Source organism: Myxocyprinus asiaticus, chromosome 48 (genome assembly GCF_019703515.2).
Source record: "Myxocyprinus asiaticus isolate MX2 ecotype Aquarium Trade chromosome 48, UBuf_Myxa_2, whole genome shotgun sequence".
Taxonomy (NCBI): Eukaryota; Metazoa; Chordata; class Actinopteri; order Cypriniformes; family Catostomidae; genus Myxocyprinus; species Myxocyprinus asiaticus.
Window position 1 is genome coordinate 29,015,723 of NC_059391.1, and position 17,423 is coordinate 29,033,145.

General features: G+C 40.4%; 2 protein-coding genes across 2 annotated transcripts in view; both read left to right on the top strand.

Moving 5' to 3' along the window:
* The window catches only part of LOC127437102 (integrin alpha-11-like), a 563,744-nt gene that overhangs the window by 230,615 nt on the left and 315,706 nt on the right, over positions 1 to 17,423 (top strand). The window lies entirely within an intron of this gene.
* The window catches only part of LOC127437117 (neuronal acetylcholine receptor subunit alpha-7-like), a 41,887-nt gene that overhangs the window by 4,392 nt on the left and 20,072 nt on the right, over positions 1 to 17,423 (top strand). The window contains exons 2-7 of the mRNA XM_051691816.1: positions 7 to 146; positions 2,948 to 2,992; positions 12,649 to 12,758; positions 14,212 to 14,291; positions 15,849 to 16,016; positions 17,329 to 17,423. The exon at positions 17,329 to 17,423 is cut by the window's right edge and continues 100 nt beyond it. Coding sequence (XP_051547776.1) covers positions 7 to 146; positions 2,948 to 2,992; positions 12,649 to 12,758; positions 14,212 to 14,291; positions 15,849 to 16,016; positions 17,329 to 17,423 — 638 coding nt within the window. The remainder of the gene's footprint in view (positions 1 to 6; positions 147 to 2,947; positions 2,993 to 12,648; positions 12,759 to 14,211; positions 14,292 to 15,848; positions 16,017 to 17,328) is intronic.

Consider the following 17,423-nt stretch of genomic DNA (forward strand, 5'->3'; position numbering starts at 1 on the left):
TCTCAGTCTCTCTACAGGGGGAGCACCAGCGACGGTTGTACAAAGACTTAATGAGAAACTACAATCCTCTCGAACGCCCTGTTTATAATGATTCACACTCGCTCACCGTTCACTTCAGCTTCAGTTTGATGCAGATCATGGACGTGGTGAGTACACATGCATACACAAACAAATACACAGGTCACTATATTCTTTAACTCAACATGAAACTGCATTTACAATGCATAACTTCTGTCATGTGCCGTATTTCCGAATTTAATGCTATTTAAGGTTAAAAATGTAGGGCGGGACTTATTCATCAGGAATTGATTGGATGGTGTAAAGTGTCTCTAAATGACAGGTGCTTGAAAAATAAGAGTGCTTGATGACATCAGCTGTAAAGAAAAGTCAGAGCGAGTTATCTTATTTTGATGAAAGATTACGGAGACTAACTTTTTTCGTAGGATTAATGCATTCAAATTGACCCTACACGTTCTTGATTGTGAAGGATACATCAGTGCACATTATTCGAAATGTTAAAAAATGCCTTTGTAATCTTTCAGCAAAATGTAATTATTTGTCACAATCTACGACTTTCTATTTTCATCCCGCTTTCGTTTTAACCCCTCCCCTCCAACCATCTTCCATTCTGGTGTGCCACACCCACTTTTCACCAATCCATGCAATTCTCGATGTATACAATCAAGTCTCGTTGAATATTCTGCTTTACTCTAGAAATATTTTCTAAAATGGGTTGCTTCGTGTTACCTTTCAGGACATGCACTCAAATCAAAACTCCCCTATGTCCTAAAAAAATGCTGCAAAACTGGCTAGTTTAAATGTTTAACCAAGGCCAAGACAGCCTCAAACAATCACCCGCTGGCCTTGTACTAAAGTAAAAAACTTTTTCGCGGTTTGTCACAGCCGTTTAACTGCCAAGAAAACCAAAGTAAAAGATGAACATTACAATGACACTGTAAGGCACGAGCAACACACTTGAGGAAGAGTAGGAGCCTGTCTGTGTTTGAGATGCTTTCATCAGTGTGAATTTGAATATTAATGAGAGAAACAAACTAGATCTCCATGACGGATTCAAACCTGTAATATTACGACCCAGGCCACATGGAGAGAAAATATCCCATATCTGTCATGCACAAACGCTCACTCTCGTCTCACTCCAACGCTCATGTAAATAATTAGTTTGCTCGGCACACTATGATGTGATCTCATTAATGCTGTCTGTTAGTCTGTGTTTAAAGAGCTCAAACTAATATGATAATGATGTGTGCTGCCATGCGTGCATTTATTCAGCTTTAAAGGGATTTGTTAACCCTGAAATAGCAATGTTGTTGCAAACCTGTTTGATCTTCGACAAAAAGAAGACATTTTTTGATGCTAAATAATGGCAGACTTTATGTAGAAACTGGCCCAAAAGTTGCTGGTGGGGGGATGTTGCTGGGCCAAAAGTAGTTGGGGGTGAGGGGGTGTCGCTGGGCCAAAAGTAGTTATGGGGATGTCGCTGGGCCAAAAGTTGCTGGTGGGGGTGTGATGCTGGGCCAAAAGTAGTTAAGGGGGGGTGTTGCTGGGCCAAAAGTAGTTAAGGGGGGTTGTTGCTGGGCCAAAAGTAGTTATTGGGGGTGTTGCTGGTGGGGGGTGTTGCTGGGCCAAAAGAAGTTATGGGGGTGTCGCTGGGCCAAAAGTTGCCGGTGGGGGGGTGTCGCTGGCCCAAAAGTAGTTACGGGGGTGTCGCTGGGCCAAAAGTTGCTGGTGGGGGGGTGTTGCTGGGCCAAAAGAAGTTATGGGGGTGTCGCTGGGCCAAAAGTTGCCGGTGGGGGGGGGTGTCGCTGGCCCAAAAGTAGTTATGGGGGTGTTGTTGCTTGGCCAAAAGTAGTTATGGGGGTGTCGCTGGGCCATAAGTTGCTGGTGGGGGGGTGTTGCTGGGACAATAGTAGTTATGGGGGTGTCGCTGGGCCAAAAGTTGCTGGTGGGGGGGTATTGCTGGGCCAAAAGTAGTTATAGGCGTGTCGCTGGGCCAAAAGTTGCCGGTGTGGGGGTGTCGCTGGCCCAAAAGTTGCCGGTGTGGGGGTGTCGCTGGCCCAAAAGTTGCTGGTGGGGGGGGTGTCGCTGGCCCAAAAGTTGCCGGTGGGGGGTTGTTGCTGGGCCAAAAGTAGTTGGGGGGGTGTTGCTGTCCTTTTCTGTATATCGCGGCCCTCTTCAGCAAATCACGGCGCCGTTTTGCGTCCCTCTTCAGCCAGGCCCACTGGAAAAAGTTCCAGTTCTCTCTATGGCCAGTCCACCCCTGCTGTACCTTATTCGGTGTACAATTAGACAATGTGTCTTTTAATATTTTCAGCTGTACGCTTCATGCTTGTGTTTGAATGAGCGTGTGATTGGCTCTGTGTTATGGCAGATGTTCCCCTGCTGATCTGAACCCAGATTCGCATGCAATCAGATGTGATTCAGCAGCTGTGTTCAAACACTCAGACGGTCAAGACAAACCAAACATCATCATTTCATTCTTTGTGCCTAGTTATGTTTCCATACATTGTAAATCCAGTATCCACTTAAAGTTTTTGACCACCTGAAAGATGTATTTTCAATATTTCATGAGCTAAATGAACACCAAGGTGCACAACTGTACAATCCATTAAACAGACTGTATGTTTATCCCTCAAAGCCTCATTTTTATCCAAATTTAATTTGCTCTCTGTTGTGTTCTGGGGGGCTGGGGGGTCCCGGACCCCCATAAGAGCTAAGGGCCCCCCCACATTTGTTTTTTATTAGTGCGCTAATCAGTCCCATTTTTCAAAAGAAATCCAAATTGAGGTTTTTGTATGTCATTATTGTTATCCGGTCCTTTATAGCCAATAAAGTGCAAAACCAGACTGGCTGACATTTAGAGTAATATCTCAAGCACTCTTTGGTATTTGTAGCTGACGGGCTTTTAAATGTTGTATTCTCTTTTCAGGATGAGAAGAACCAAGTTCTGACAACAAACATCTGGCTTCAACTGGTAAGAACATCTCGGAGTTTCCTTCATCTTGTGATTTCAAGAGATTGGTAACAGTAAAAATTTTAACAACATGATCACACGAGAAATCGACATGCTGCTCATGAATGTCCCATTAAACATTTTTGCATCTGTTCAAATGTATTTATGTTTTTCTGTGCCGCTACTGATACCGAGCAGCTTTAGATACGTGGGTTCTGGGCGTGGAAACCAAGAAGTAATTGCGTTAACATAATCAATAATAAGCGTGATTAGGAGGTTGCATTTTTGCTCTAAAATTACATTTTTACTCCACTGAATGTTAGGTTTAGGGTTAGGATTTGGGTTAGAACATATCGTTAATAAAATATGTACTACTGTTGACTGTATTACATCATTTTCAACTAATAACAACTAGCTTTTGACGCCACCCTGTGGACATTTCACCCAGAAACTGGACCTCACATGTGCTCTTACATTCTACAACATCTCCACAAGGGGCAGTCTTTCAAATTTAGGTAAACAAAGACCGATTTGAGCGGAAGAACTTTCGACCTATTGTCGCCAAATGCACAGTGAGATTAGTCTGGCTTAAATCTGATTTTTACTTTTGTTTATGTTTGCACTGTACCCCTGTTCTTATTTTAGTGAGCTTCACGTTGATTTGCTTCCAAAACAGGGTGGTGAAATTGGAGAATTGGGGTGAAATATGAAATACATTTTTAATTTATACCTACTGAGCGAACAGGTTTATTTTAGTTCCCCTAAGAAGTATGGCAATGTTTTGTTCTGCTGAGGTGTCTGGTGATTTATCAAGGGATGGGCGGAAAAGTATCAGCACTTCCAATACTAATGTTGTGCTGAGAGGATCAATACTCATGTAAAGGGGACCTGGGTAGCTCAGCGAGTATTGACGCTGACTACCACCCCTGGATTCACGAGTTTGAAGCCAGGGCGTGCTGAGTGACTCCAGCCAGGTCTCCTAAGCAACCAAATTGGCCCGGTTGCTAGGGAGGGTAGAGTCACATGGGGTAACCTCCTCGTGGTCACTATAATGTGGTTCTCGCTCTCAGTGGGGCGAGTGGTGAGTTGTGTGTGGACGCTGCGGAGAATAGCATGAAGCCTCCACACGTGCTACGTCTCCGTGGTAACGCGCTCAACAAGCCACGTAATAAGATGTGCAGACTGACGGTCTCAGACGCGGAGGCAACTGAGATTCGTCCTCCGCCACCCGGATTGAGGCGAGTCACTACGCCACCACGAGGACTTAGTGCGCATTGGGAATTGGGCATTCCAAATTGGGGAGAAAAGGGGAAAAAATCTACAACAAAGGTTTTTAACGAAACTCGTGATTTTACCATGAATTTATCATGAAAACTACTGCAGTTCATAAGATTCAAATAAGATTCAAATACTGATAAAAAATTAACTATATAAACAATTGGTTGCATATGATTGGATCTCACAGAAATGCTGAAAGACACAAGCAATTTGCAGACAGCACTCATGGCGCCCGTTTGTTAATACATTTATTTAAATGACAGTCTTTTATTTTTTTAAATCTGCTTTTAAAAAAATATACACAAAAATACATAAAATGGCTAAAAATACTAATTTTATCTTTAGAAACTGCAACAACAAAAATCATAGAATTATCAGTACTGATATCGATATTGTAATATAATAATAACTTTATAATAATAACTTTATTTTTATAGTACCGTTTAGCAATTTAGCACAAAATGCTTCACAAAACATAAAATCAAAACACACTCAGTAAAACACAAGGTAAAAACAGATATTCATAAAGTAATAAAAGCATGTTTATACAAATTAGTTTTTAAACGAGACTTAAAAACAGACAGAAACGCTCTATTACTTTTAGTTTTGCATCTAGATCTTAGAACAGCCAACAGCTCACGACAAGAAGATTTAAGAGGTCTAACTGTTTCCTAAGGTTTTAAAAGTTCTGCTAAATAATCCGGCATTGCCGGATGTAATGCTTTATAAGTAATTCATAAGATCTTAAAATCAACCCTAAAATGAATTGGTAACCAATGCAAAGAAGCTAAAACTGGAGTTATATGATTAAAAGTCCTAGTTCGTGTCAAAAATCTAGCTGCAGCATTTTACACTGATTTATTGATTTAAATTTGAAAATGGTGCATTACAATAATCAAGGGCGAGATTAAATAAAAGCATGAATAAACTTCTCTGTATCCTTAAAACTCAAAACCTTGTTTGTTCGATGTTCCTTAACTGATAATAACAAGACTGAACTAACTTCCTGACATGATCTTCGAAATTTAAATTAGTATCAAAATAGATGCCCAGATTATTTGAATATTTGTGACTAAGTGCTTACTCAATCTGACTTTTTTTTTCAAACCATGACTGATTATAACAACCTCTGTTTTATCTGTATTTAACTGCAGAAAATGACATGCCATCCAATATTTTATTTCTGCTATACAAGCTTGAAAAACATTTAAATTAGTCAGATCATTGGGATTCAATGACAAATACAACTGTAGGTCATCTGTTTAGCAGTGAAAATGTATGTTTTTTTATGAATCACAGAACCAAGCGGTAACATATATAAAGAAAACAAAACTGGCCCTAACAGGGATCCTTGCGGAACACCTCAATTTATTGCTGAAGAGGAGGACCTCTCATCTCCAACAGACACTTTAAATTTCCTATTTGACAAATAGGAAACAAAACAATCTAAAGCCACCTGTAACGTACTGAACAGGGAGGCAGCTTTAGAATCCATATGCAGGAAGTTTATTAAAAAATATAAGCAAACAAATCTAAATCGCTGAGTGGAGAGACGTAGTCGATATAACAGGCAGAGATCAAGTAACAGGTAAACAATCCAACAAGGCAAACAAGGCAAAACTGTGATCCAAAGACGATATCCAGATAAACAGGCACAATGGTCATAACGTGAGGCATAAACAGTACGCAATGGTAAACATTTGGTAAGACAGGGGTTAGCTGGCAATACTTCGCAATTAGCAATGGAAATGCATGGCTATATATACATGGCAAACAGGAAATGAGCAGTGAAGGAATGTGTGATGATCAGTATTCGGGAGAGGGCTCCCTCTGGTGGTTGGGAGGATGGGTGTCAACCTCAGATGTTACACCACCCCAGATATTCCCACCCATCTCTTCGGCTTTGTTAGTACTTGGTATCTGATCGAAAAGAAAAAAGTGTTATTGTTCATGCACATCCCTGAAATTCTTGACTCTGTTTGTCGAAGAGTGTTGATGATTGGTTAAAAATAATCGTGGGTGTGGTTTGGACGTGGCATTCTTTATTTATATGTTTACCTCAACAAAATATTTTTAAAACGAGACAGCTCTTAGAATAAACACTGGCTTCGTTCACCTACGGTGGTAGTTCATTTGGGAGAAAAAAGTTTGTCTTCTTCCATTATATAAATTAGGCTTTAATCTATAAGTGTGACAGACCTCCAAAAGAAGAGGGTGAGATTTCGACAACAATTGTTGTGACGTCCCCTACAGATATTGAGTTGTTTCGAGTTGGCTAGTAAACTCTAATAAAGCCAACTCGAATTAGCTGCCTTCCATAACCTGTGCTGGTTTGAGCATACGTTGTTCTCGTGAGCTGGCCCGATGCCATTTTATACATTCTTTTTCATTGCTTGACCCATATTGGATTACAGTATCTCTCTGGCTCAGCTCTGTTTTCTTCTTAAGTGGCTACATTAGGAAAATTAAAGTCCACTTTCTAAAATCATTACAGATGAGATTAATGCCAATAGAAACAGCATGATGAACACAATGCAAACAGAAAATTAAACATTCTAGTAAATGTTTGGATGGTGCCAAAACGATCGTGTCCTTTGTCTTAATGTCTGGCTTCTGTAGAATCCAAATGATTCGGCTCCATTTTCCGCCACAATTAAACCCAGAAAACAAACTGCTAAGGAAGATTTACCGTGAACACAGGTTACCAGCTTCTGTGTGGACAAGAAAGACATCTTTTTCAGGTGAAGTGTGTCATTCTGTGCCTCTAGTGGCACCAAACGGAACTGCAAAAATAACAAATGCTTAAACAAAGAAAGCAACGTTTTGATCGCAACAGTAACCCTATCTTTTCCATGTTAATCTGAGTTTTGTCAGTCACTTGGTTTCTATTTCTGTTGCCTTTGTAGAAATTTGACAACTAGAAATGCAAAAAAACCTCAAATGCTCCTATTATAATTGTTTACATTGCAAGTGCGCAATGATAATGTTTTGTTGGTCACATGATTACAGTGTAGAAATGAGCTGTCTAATTTTAAGGGAATTGCAAAAAAATATGTTTTTCTTGTTATAAGCATAAACGTTAGTACATTTTATTAGAAATTATGTTTTTTTGTTTGTTTGTTTTTAGCATTTCACGCAGGACTGCCATGGGTTTTTTTTTTACATCAAATTAACTTTAGGTTTTTGGCCTGAAACTTCATGACATCCTCCACAGAGGTGATCTGAACCTCACCATCTGCTGCACAAGTCTTCCATGTTTTTACGTTAAAAAGAACTACAAATTTTAACCCCTCCTTGGTCTTAACAATCAAGTCCCTACTTTGTCCTTAAGGGTCAAATTGACCCCTTTTTATGTTCAATTTCAAAAGTTTGTAATAAAGGCTCTGTTTGCTCTATCTCTCTACTTTTGGTCTTAAATTGTTTGTCTAGGTGCCAGCTAACACTAGAATGTTTTTTCTTTTTTTTCTCTATCACCTTCTATTACAATATACAGATCTGAAAGGCAGAGGGATATATATATATATATATATATATATATATATATATATATAAAAGTGAATAAAATAAATCTCATGTCTGCTCTAATCACTGCTTCTGTAAGCCCCAATAGCCACAAACTCTATATCAGCTCTTACCTTAGATTGTTTTCAACAAAATGATTCTTTTTTTACTCATCTCTCAGCTTGTCTGGGTAAATAATCCACTTTTATGTCTCAAATGTGCAGGAAAAAAATGCAGTTCATCAAAAAAGTATTATAAACAAATCATCGTTTGAATATGTTCCTGAATATTGATCATAAAATGCTTTCAAATGACACCAAGATCACACTTGTAGTCCATTCAGAGGCCGAGATATTCCACAAAACATGGGGAAAGGGCGGGGCTTCCCAAAAAAGACTGGATGTCTATTGGCAGAGTCACAAACCACATTGGGGTGCCCCCTGTTTTTCAGATCTGCATGTTGTGATAGAAAGTAATAGAAAAAAAAAGTTTCTAGTGTTAGCTGGCACGTAGATGAATGATTAAAGACCTAAAGTAGAGAGATAGAGCAAACAGAGCCTTTATTACAAGCTTTTGAAATTGAACATAAAAAAGGGTCAATTTGACCCTTAAGGACAACGTAGAGATTTTTTATGTAGCTTTGTGTTTAAATACATGACATTGCCAGGTTGAGATCACCTCTGTGGAGGATGTCATGAAGTCTCAGGCTGAAAACTTAACGTTAAATTGATGTAAATCAGTGTTAAAAATTCAAAAGGGTCAAATTGACCCATAAGATCAATGAAGGGTTCAAAACGCTCCCGAGCCACCTGCATTCTGTTGATTTAATTGCGTTGCATGTGATTTTTTATTTATGTTTTTTATTACAATTTTTATTTTTAGTGCAAGAACTCATTCAACCTTTACGGTCCCTTAGGTATTATAGTCGCATTCCCGAAACAAATGCTGTTTCGAAAAGTAGTCAACATAAAGAAGACGCCTTTTAAGATACCTTCCATTTCAATTAGGATGCTGCTTTAGAAGACGGTTGCCTGTGTAGGCTATAGACAGCAAAGTAGCTCACTAGGTTTTTGAACAGACTTATGCTGTGATTTGACATCAAGTCTTCCAGAATTCGTTAATTTTCTTTTACTTGTGACTTTCAGCAGAAGACGTTTTAAGGGTACCTGAGGCCACATTGTCTTTCGCGTCAGCTGTTTCCAAAATAAAATAAACAGGATGCCCTGTGATGATTAGAAAGATGCTAACACAGCAAAGTCCCTGTAATCTCTCTCTGAATTTCCATTCATGTGATGAAGGTTATTTCACACTGTGAGCGATACCCCACCCTCAAGATGCCTTTTAAAATTCACCCTCGGCCAAAAATAACCTTTCCTCATCATTTGCTCATCTACGAATGTTTTCACAGCTGAACTGCCTGTATTTTGGGCAAATATGTTCCATCCTTCTCTCTCGCTCTCTCTCTCTCTCTCTCTCTGCAGCTTTGTATATTTTTTTAAATATAAATACAGTTTGTTCATTAGAAGAAGAGTTTTTTTCTAGTGACGTGTGTTGCACAATAGCCAAAGACATAAACAGTTTATGTGTTTATTTGTTTGTGCTTTTTGAAAATGTTACATTTATAGTGTTTATTCATTGTTTACAAATTATTGGTCTAAGCGATCAGATTATCGGGTAAAACAGGAAAACAATTCCCACAGACTTACACTGAGGAGGGACCTGAGCCATCGACTCAAAACTACCTAGAAATGCCCTAGCAACCACATAGCAATGAGCCAAAAAACACTTGATGGTGGTTGTTGGTGTAGAAAGCGGAGGCGCATGGATACAGTGACACCTGGGACAGAGAAGTGCGACGACCTTGGTGCATGCACATGTTTAAACTCCTGCGTGTTGCGGTTGAACACAGACGGTTCCAGCTCTCAAAAACGAAACTGTGCCCAAGACGAAAAATGACCAAAATGGCAATTGTGAGTGGGGTGGCCAGGCTTCGGTCCATGGTGGCCACGGCTACCCCTGTCTCTGCCACTGCCTAGCAACCACCCAAAACACCTTAGAAACCACAAGCAACTCACTAAAAACCACTCAGAACACCTTAGCAACTGCATAGCAATGCCCTAGCAACCATCCAGAACATCATACCAACTGCATGACAATGCACTGAAGAAAAAAAACACTTAGAGTACCTTAGCAACCATCCTGCAATGCCCTAGCAACCACCCAAACACCTTAGCAATCACCCAGTAATGTGGCAAAGTTGTTTTTCAGAATATGTCAAATTCTTGTATTTTTCTTGCTGTTAAGGGGATCTGTTGTGTATAAGCGTGTAGGTTGGATTTACGTCTCAAATTAAGCGCTACCTTAAACGCTAAAGCCGTTAGCTGGAGGTTACGGAGAGGAAACAGGATTAACCGCCCATACAACCTGAAAGAAAGCAACATCCATCCTGCTTAATTCCACGTTGTCCCTAAAATAGCCGTTTGACTTCCAGGCATGCTTTTAAAAACAAAAGCAATTACACACACGAGACAAACTCCAGTTCTCTCGAATTAAGACATGTGCCAGATGTGGATTATTTCATTAGATCTGATATTAGAAGACCGAGCCCTCGACTGGATGGCACTGCTTCTACAGAAATCTAATTTATTAGAGGAGAAAAGGGTCATGTCAGACGTCACATGACCAACGGTCAGAGATCTAATCCAATAGATTTCCACAGAGCTGATGATGTCATGCCACAATACAGATGGTTTAAAGAGCAAAAGTTTTATGGCTCATGTTATCGAGTTTTATGGTAGTTTGTTTCAGTGTGTTTTATGTCTTTTTAGGAAGTTTAGGAAGTATTATCAAGGCCGGTATTGCAGATATCAATACCAATACCCGTGCCTCTGTTAAATGGATATTTTTTTGTATTTCTTATGCCAAAATTGGTCATTTTAGCCATTTAACATTAAATTCAAAAGCCATCTTTTTTTTCTTTTTTATTTATAGGCCTAAGCTGCAAATAATTTATTAATATCATTTATTTACAACAGAACATTATCAATCTTTTAACAGATTTTAATTTAAATACATATATAACAACGAGTCCTGAGCGCTGTCTAAGAATTGCTTGTGTCTTTCAGCATTTCTGCACGTTAGAATGCAACTATTTGCTCAAATAGCTCATTTTTGTCACTTTAATTCTTATATAATGCAGTTATTTTCATCATAGGTAAATAATGAAATGACTAGTTTAATAAAAATGAGTATCAATACTCTCGGATTCATCATCAGTATCAGAAGTATTGATACCAGTGGGATCAATCTGTCCATCTTTAGGCCACGTCCACAACACACTAACATGTTTTCTTCTGAAAATGCATAGATCTTCTTAAGTTTACGCCTCTTGTCTACACTGAATCGCGTTTTCCTTCACCACATGCTGAGACCTTTGAAAACGCTTGTAACAAAAGTTAAGGATGGGAAAGGAGGAGGCGGGGACCGGACGAACCATCAAACGCAAACACTGCAGCTGCGTGTGGCTCTCTCTCTCTCTCTCAAACTGCCACGTCCTGCTGCACTTATCCCTCTTCTCGACTGATTAGCCCGATTGGGGGCCGGGCGTGTGTAGTCATGGCCTAGCCCCGCCCCGTCCTCCTCCTCGTCACACTCCTCCCTCCTTTGCCTTTGGAACCCTCGGCATGACGTACACCCCCCCCCCCCCCCCCTTCTGGGCACTGCCTGCCGGCAGGCTTTTCCCCACCTCTCTAGGGCTGGAGGGAAAGGGAAAAGCGGAGCGACAGCAAGAGAGAGAGGGGAGAGAGAGGAATAACCTGGTTTGCCAGCGCCCAGATACGCCGTCGCCCGGCCCTCAGCCACTCCCCAACCTCTGGCGGACGACAGCTCGCTCCTCCCCAGGTGGACGGCAGTAGGTCCTCCAGCCCCAGGCAGACGGTCATGCTCCTCCCCCTCTTTTCTCTCTTTTCTCTTTTTATTTCCCTATTCTTTTTTTCTGGGGGGGAAATGGCAGCGTGCCTCAGATCCTTGGCGGCCGGTAGTGACGTCTCCGTACCCGGGTGGATGGCCCCGGCTGCTCCATGGTTGGCTGGTAGTGGCGAGGACTCCACGACAGCGCATCCCTCCTCCTTCCCGGGCTTCAGCACCAATGTAACAAGGTTAAAATGGGAAAGGAGGCGGCGGGAACTGGCTGAACCGTCAAAACAATGTTTAATGAAAATAAAAAGACACAAAACACAAACGCACACACGGCAGCTGCATGTGGCTCTCTCTTGAACTGCCTCATCCCGCTGCACTTATCCCTCTCCTCGGCTGATTAGCCCGATTGGGGGCCGGGCATGCATAGTCACGGCCTGGCCCGGCCCTCCTCCTCGTCATAACATTCTTCAGTGCTGTGTAACGGGAGCCAGCTGGTACGTGATAGCTGTGCAGTATGTAAACCTCACTCCCCTGACCTCAAGAGGCGCACTAGTGACTGATGCTAAAAGCTGTAGCATTTAGACTCCTTGTTAGCGCGCCTGCCTCCCATGCCAACTGACACTGGTTCGAATCCCGCTTGGATCTGGTCGAGCAGGACAGGTTACAGTGGTGCCGTGACCCGGATTGGAGTGAAGTTTATCACATACCAGCTGGCTACTTTGAAAACAATGACGTTAGGAAACTGAAAACGTCGATTTCAGACCTTAAATGCATTAATGTGGACGTGGCCAAAATATCCTATTGTACAAAAGTAAATTTATCCAAATTAATCAATATTAAGCTACCATAAACTGTATAGGCCTGACAATAAGCAAAATAAGAACAAGTTGTGAAGAACAATTGAAGAACCTTTATTTTGAAGAGTGCTCCCAGACTGTAAACAGTAGTGTGTAATTTACTGTCATGTTTATCTATTGTAGTATTGGAGCGACTACTATCTGCGGTGGAACACCAGCGATTATCCCGGCGTGACCACCGTCAGATTCCCAGATTCTCTCATCTGGAAGCCAGACATACTGCTGTATAACAGGTAAGCAGAGCTCTGATTTTTATATTTGGGTGAACTATCCCTTTAATAACATCGTTTTATGTGTTTATTTTTCAGTTGTCAGTATTCTCAAAGGAACACAAATGCTGCATCAACAAATAGCTTAAAAATTGAAAATCGGAAAATGTGTAAATCTTTATTGGATTGCTGTCAATCCCGATCTCATCCAAGACGAATGGCTAATCAGACTGCATCTGAATGTATTGATCGCAGTAATTTATGTAAAGTTTTATGGTAAAGACCAAAAAGCGCTTTTGTGCGGCCCGGATCAGTTTTAAGTCAGTTTTGTGATCATTAAAGGAATATTCCGGGTTCAGCTCAATCGACAGCGTTTGTGGCATAATATTGATTACCACAAAACATTTTTCGACTCGTCCCTCCTTTTCTTTAATAAAGCACAAATGTGTGTTCCAGTGAGACACTTACAATGGAAGTCAATGGGGTCAATCTGTAAACATTAAAATACTCACTGTTTCAAAAGTATAGACACAAGACATAAACAATATGTGTGTTAACATGATTTTACTGTGATGAAATCACTTACTAACCACATCTGTGGAAAGTTATAGCCAATTTTATAACTTTATTGCAATGATGATGTAACGCGTAACTTGTATTGAACCCGAAATGTTCCTTTAAATGACTGTTATGTGATTACCCAGCATGTCTTTCTTACGTACAGTGAATCTGCGATTGCAGTCAGACACACGTTTTTCCTTGCACATGCTCCATTCATCTATATGTATCAGTAAAGTGCCATGTTAGAAATGTTGAGAATGCAGATAGATTAAAAGAGCGAAAACAAGGCGATGTTACATGATGTGAGGGATTTCGACTTTTCGCCTTCGTCATCGTCTTGAGGTCGACCAACTCTGGAGCGATAGCTGCTAGCTCCAACTCTTGCAGAAATACTTCAGTGACTTTGTCATCTTTGGCAGCTTTGTGGCTTCTTAAATAACGATGATTTACACTGCTGACTCCAGACTGCACACCGTCACATGCTTTATAGTCCTGTTTGTCATGCTAAAGTTGCAAGGTTAGGCACTTCCAGAGTGCTGCGCAACCAGTCAAAAGTTTGGACACACCTTTTCGTTCTTTGCCACAGTCACCTTTTGCATGATTTTCAATGAAGTTTTTCAATGAAACTGCTCATTTAAGAAACTGCTCATTACAGACACTACAGTGTGGTTTCTATAAAGCTACTTTAAAACAATGAATATTGCGAAAAGAGCTATAGAAATGAAAACTGCATGCTTTACCTTCACTATGTGCTCCAACACATCCATTAAAAAAAATAAGTTTTGTAAAGAAATTCATCTATTAATATTTGTCTACAAATCTAAAGTTAAGCCTTTAGATCAAAACGTGTTCATGTTCTTAAGAAATTAATTCAGTCAATTGTGTTTAAACTCTAAGTGTATTGTTTGTTTAACAGTGCCGACGAAAGATTTGATGCCACTTTTCACACCAACGTGCTTGTCAACTCATCTGGGCACTGCCAGTACCTTCCACCAGGTAAAATAAAAAATATCTCAAATTAAGGATCATTTTTCAAGCATATCATTGGATGATTGGATGGTTGCATTTTTGCTCTAAGATTACATTTTTATTCCACTGATGGTTGGGTTTAGAGTTTGGGTGTAGGGTAAATAAAAATTAGCATTCATGTTGACTGTATTACATTATTTACAACTACGAACAACTCGCTTTACAACTCACTTTTGGCGCCACTCTGTGGACATTTCCTTCGAAACTCTTCCAGCTTCGGCCACTGGGGGGCAATGATTAGAATTTCGGTAAACACAGACCGATTTCAGCTAAAGAACTTTCAACCGACTGTCGCCGAATTCACAGTGCGATCAGTCTGGATATTTAGAATTTATGGGGGAGTGGACATTCGCATCCTACAGAGCATTTCATTGGACAAAAAGTTGAGTCATCAACTTTTGGATGGACAAAATTGTGATCAAAAAAGTCAACTCACATTTCTGCCATTTTTAATGTGTGTTCTGTACAGCCGTCTTGGATGGTCAGTGTGAAAATATTTTTTTTTGCACTGTGTTTAAATAATATTTTTTTACAACCACTCTATTATTTTGTATTGTGTAGAATCAAATTCAGATAAACCCGCTCCTAAAGGACACATAAAAACTGTGGTTGGTCACTACATGTCAATCAGTAGCAGTTTTAACCACCACGCATACCACGCAATTGCGTGGGGCCCCGGACGTTGGGGGGGGGAAGCTCCGCAAAAACCGCTTGAGGGGTGGCATGTTGTTCTGGGTAACGCGCGAATATGCTGTTGTCAGTGTAAGTGTCTAAATGGGCGGGTCTCGATCAGAATAAGCTGCAATTTGGACCAGACTTTATCCCGATAGTCAAAGTCTGACTATGTAAGTCTAACACCCATTAAGCTGACCTTTTTTTAATGCCTTTTCACTTACTGTGAGGCAACAATCATTCATCCACTGACAGAAATCAATACCACAACAAAGTGAATTTACAGACTGTTCTTTGAGAGAGAAGCACGATGGGATATGTAAATCAGTTCAAGACAGTGAGCGGATGGTCTTTCCCAGGGGGTCATTTGGAAAGGTCTGGAAGGCCTTATTACTTTGGAGCCATAATGAGAGGGAACAGGATAGGACTCGGAGGAGAAACCAAGTGGAAAGATTTCAGTCTTTGAGTGATGAGGAATAAATTTGATCCACAGAAGGCTGTCTTCAGAGGGAAGCATTTGGTGTAAATCAAAGGGCTTCTTCCTCTCATCCAATGGGAAATTGTCTCTGGCAATGTTTGGAAGAGCATATTATCAAACTACTCATATTATTTCTGCAGTATGCAGTAGGCACGGGGTGCAAATTTTCTGTATGCAAAGAATTCCTGTATGACTGACATAAATGTGCTATATAGCAGGCCGAGTCTAAAGGGGGGTGTGGGGTGAGGGGGTGCAAAGACGGCTTTTTCTTTTCTGTTTGTTGCACTGTGTCTAGCTTTTTTATGCACAAGAATGCATTAACAGCCCCAAAGTTAACTAATAAATAATACTCCAACAAAGCACCTGTTTCCCAGGTATCTTTAAGAGCACATGCTACATTGACGTGCGCTGGTTCCCGTTTGACGTTCAGAGGTGTGATCTGAAGTTCGGCTCGTGGACGTACGGCGGATGGTCTCTCGATCTGCAAATGATGGAGGCGGATATTACCGGATACATCGCTAATGGTGAATGGGACTTGGTCGGTAAGTTTATCGGCAAAAATCTATGCCTATAGTTGCTGATAGTTTTTCATCATTTTGTCATTTCAAAATAAGAGTCCCCCGTGTGTTTCGTTCTTGCTTACACTTAAAAGTCCCACGTTATACAACAAATGTTTTTCATTTTTTTCTTGTTATTTTGGGAATTTTGGTTGAACAATAAACTGCATCTGGGATTTTTTTCATTTAGGACTCTTTGTCTGTGCCCATCATAGTAAGGAAAGAATAAGACATTTTTTTGACATTCTATAAATCAAGCATTTCCCACCAGCTTAGTTATCGGTATCGGCAAAATCCACTATCGGTCGACCTCTACTATTAATCATACTTTTTATTTATTTATTTATTTATTTATTTTTATCCACTTTTCTCCCCAATTTGGAATGCCCAATTCCCACTACTTAGTAGGTCCTCGTTGTGGCGCGGTTACTGAGACCTTCAATCCGCGCATCTTATCACGTGACTCGTTGTGCATGACACCGCGGAGACTCACAGCATGTGGAGGCTCATGCTACCCATTGAGAGTGAGAACCACTAATTGCGACCACGAGGAGGTTACCCCATGTGACTCTACCCTCCCTAGCAACCGAGCCAATTTGGTTGCTTAGGAGACCTGGCTGGAGTCACTCAGATTCGAACTCGTGACTCCAGGTGTGGTAGACAGCGTCAGTGCTCGCTGAGCTACCCAGGCGCCCCTACTATTAATCATACTTATAAAGTTAGGGATTTGAACAAGCCCTAAGTATTAAAACTAGGGCTGTCAGTCAATTAAAATGTGAATCAAATTAATGGCATGATATGCTGATTAATTAATCAAATTAATTGCAATTAAATGCATATCAATATTTAATAAGAAAGGCCCCCCAAAAAAGATCATATAGCATATATTTAAAAAAATTATAAATATAATATAGCTTAATAAATAATAAATAAAATATATTGTAGTAGCAAACAAGTAAAGCATTTAGTAAAAAAGTTTTTATTATTATTATTATTATTACGGAACTCACGAGTGGATTGTGGACATTATTATTTGTGGTTATAGTTTATAATGCATTGTTTTTCATCTAACTAATCACATTAAATGAACACGTTAAATAACAGCCCTAGTAAAAAACTCTTAAAACCCTAAGTATATGAATGCATCCTACTTATTACAAAGCTTAGAAATCGGTTGCTTGCAACAACAGTCAAGAATACAAAAAATATTTGACCTCAGATGGCCAACTGACCAATCACAATCAAGCATTCCAGACAGTTGTTAGATGCTCTTGGTCACCTTGTGCTTGTGTTTCAGAGGTTCCAGGCAGAAGGAATGAGAAGTTTTATGACTGCTGTAAGGAGCCGTACCCTGACGTGACTTTTACCGTGGTGATGAGGAGGAGAACACTG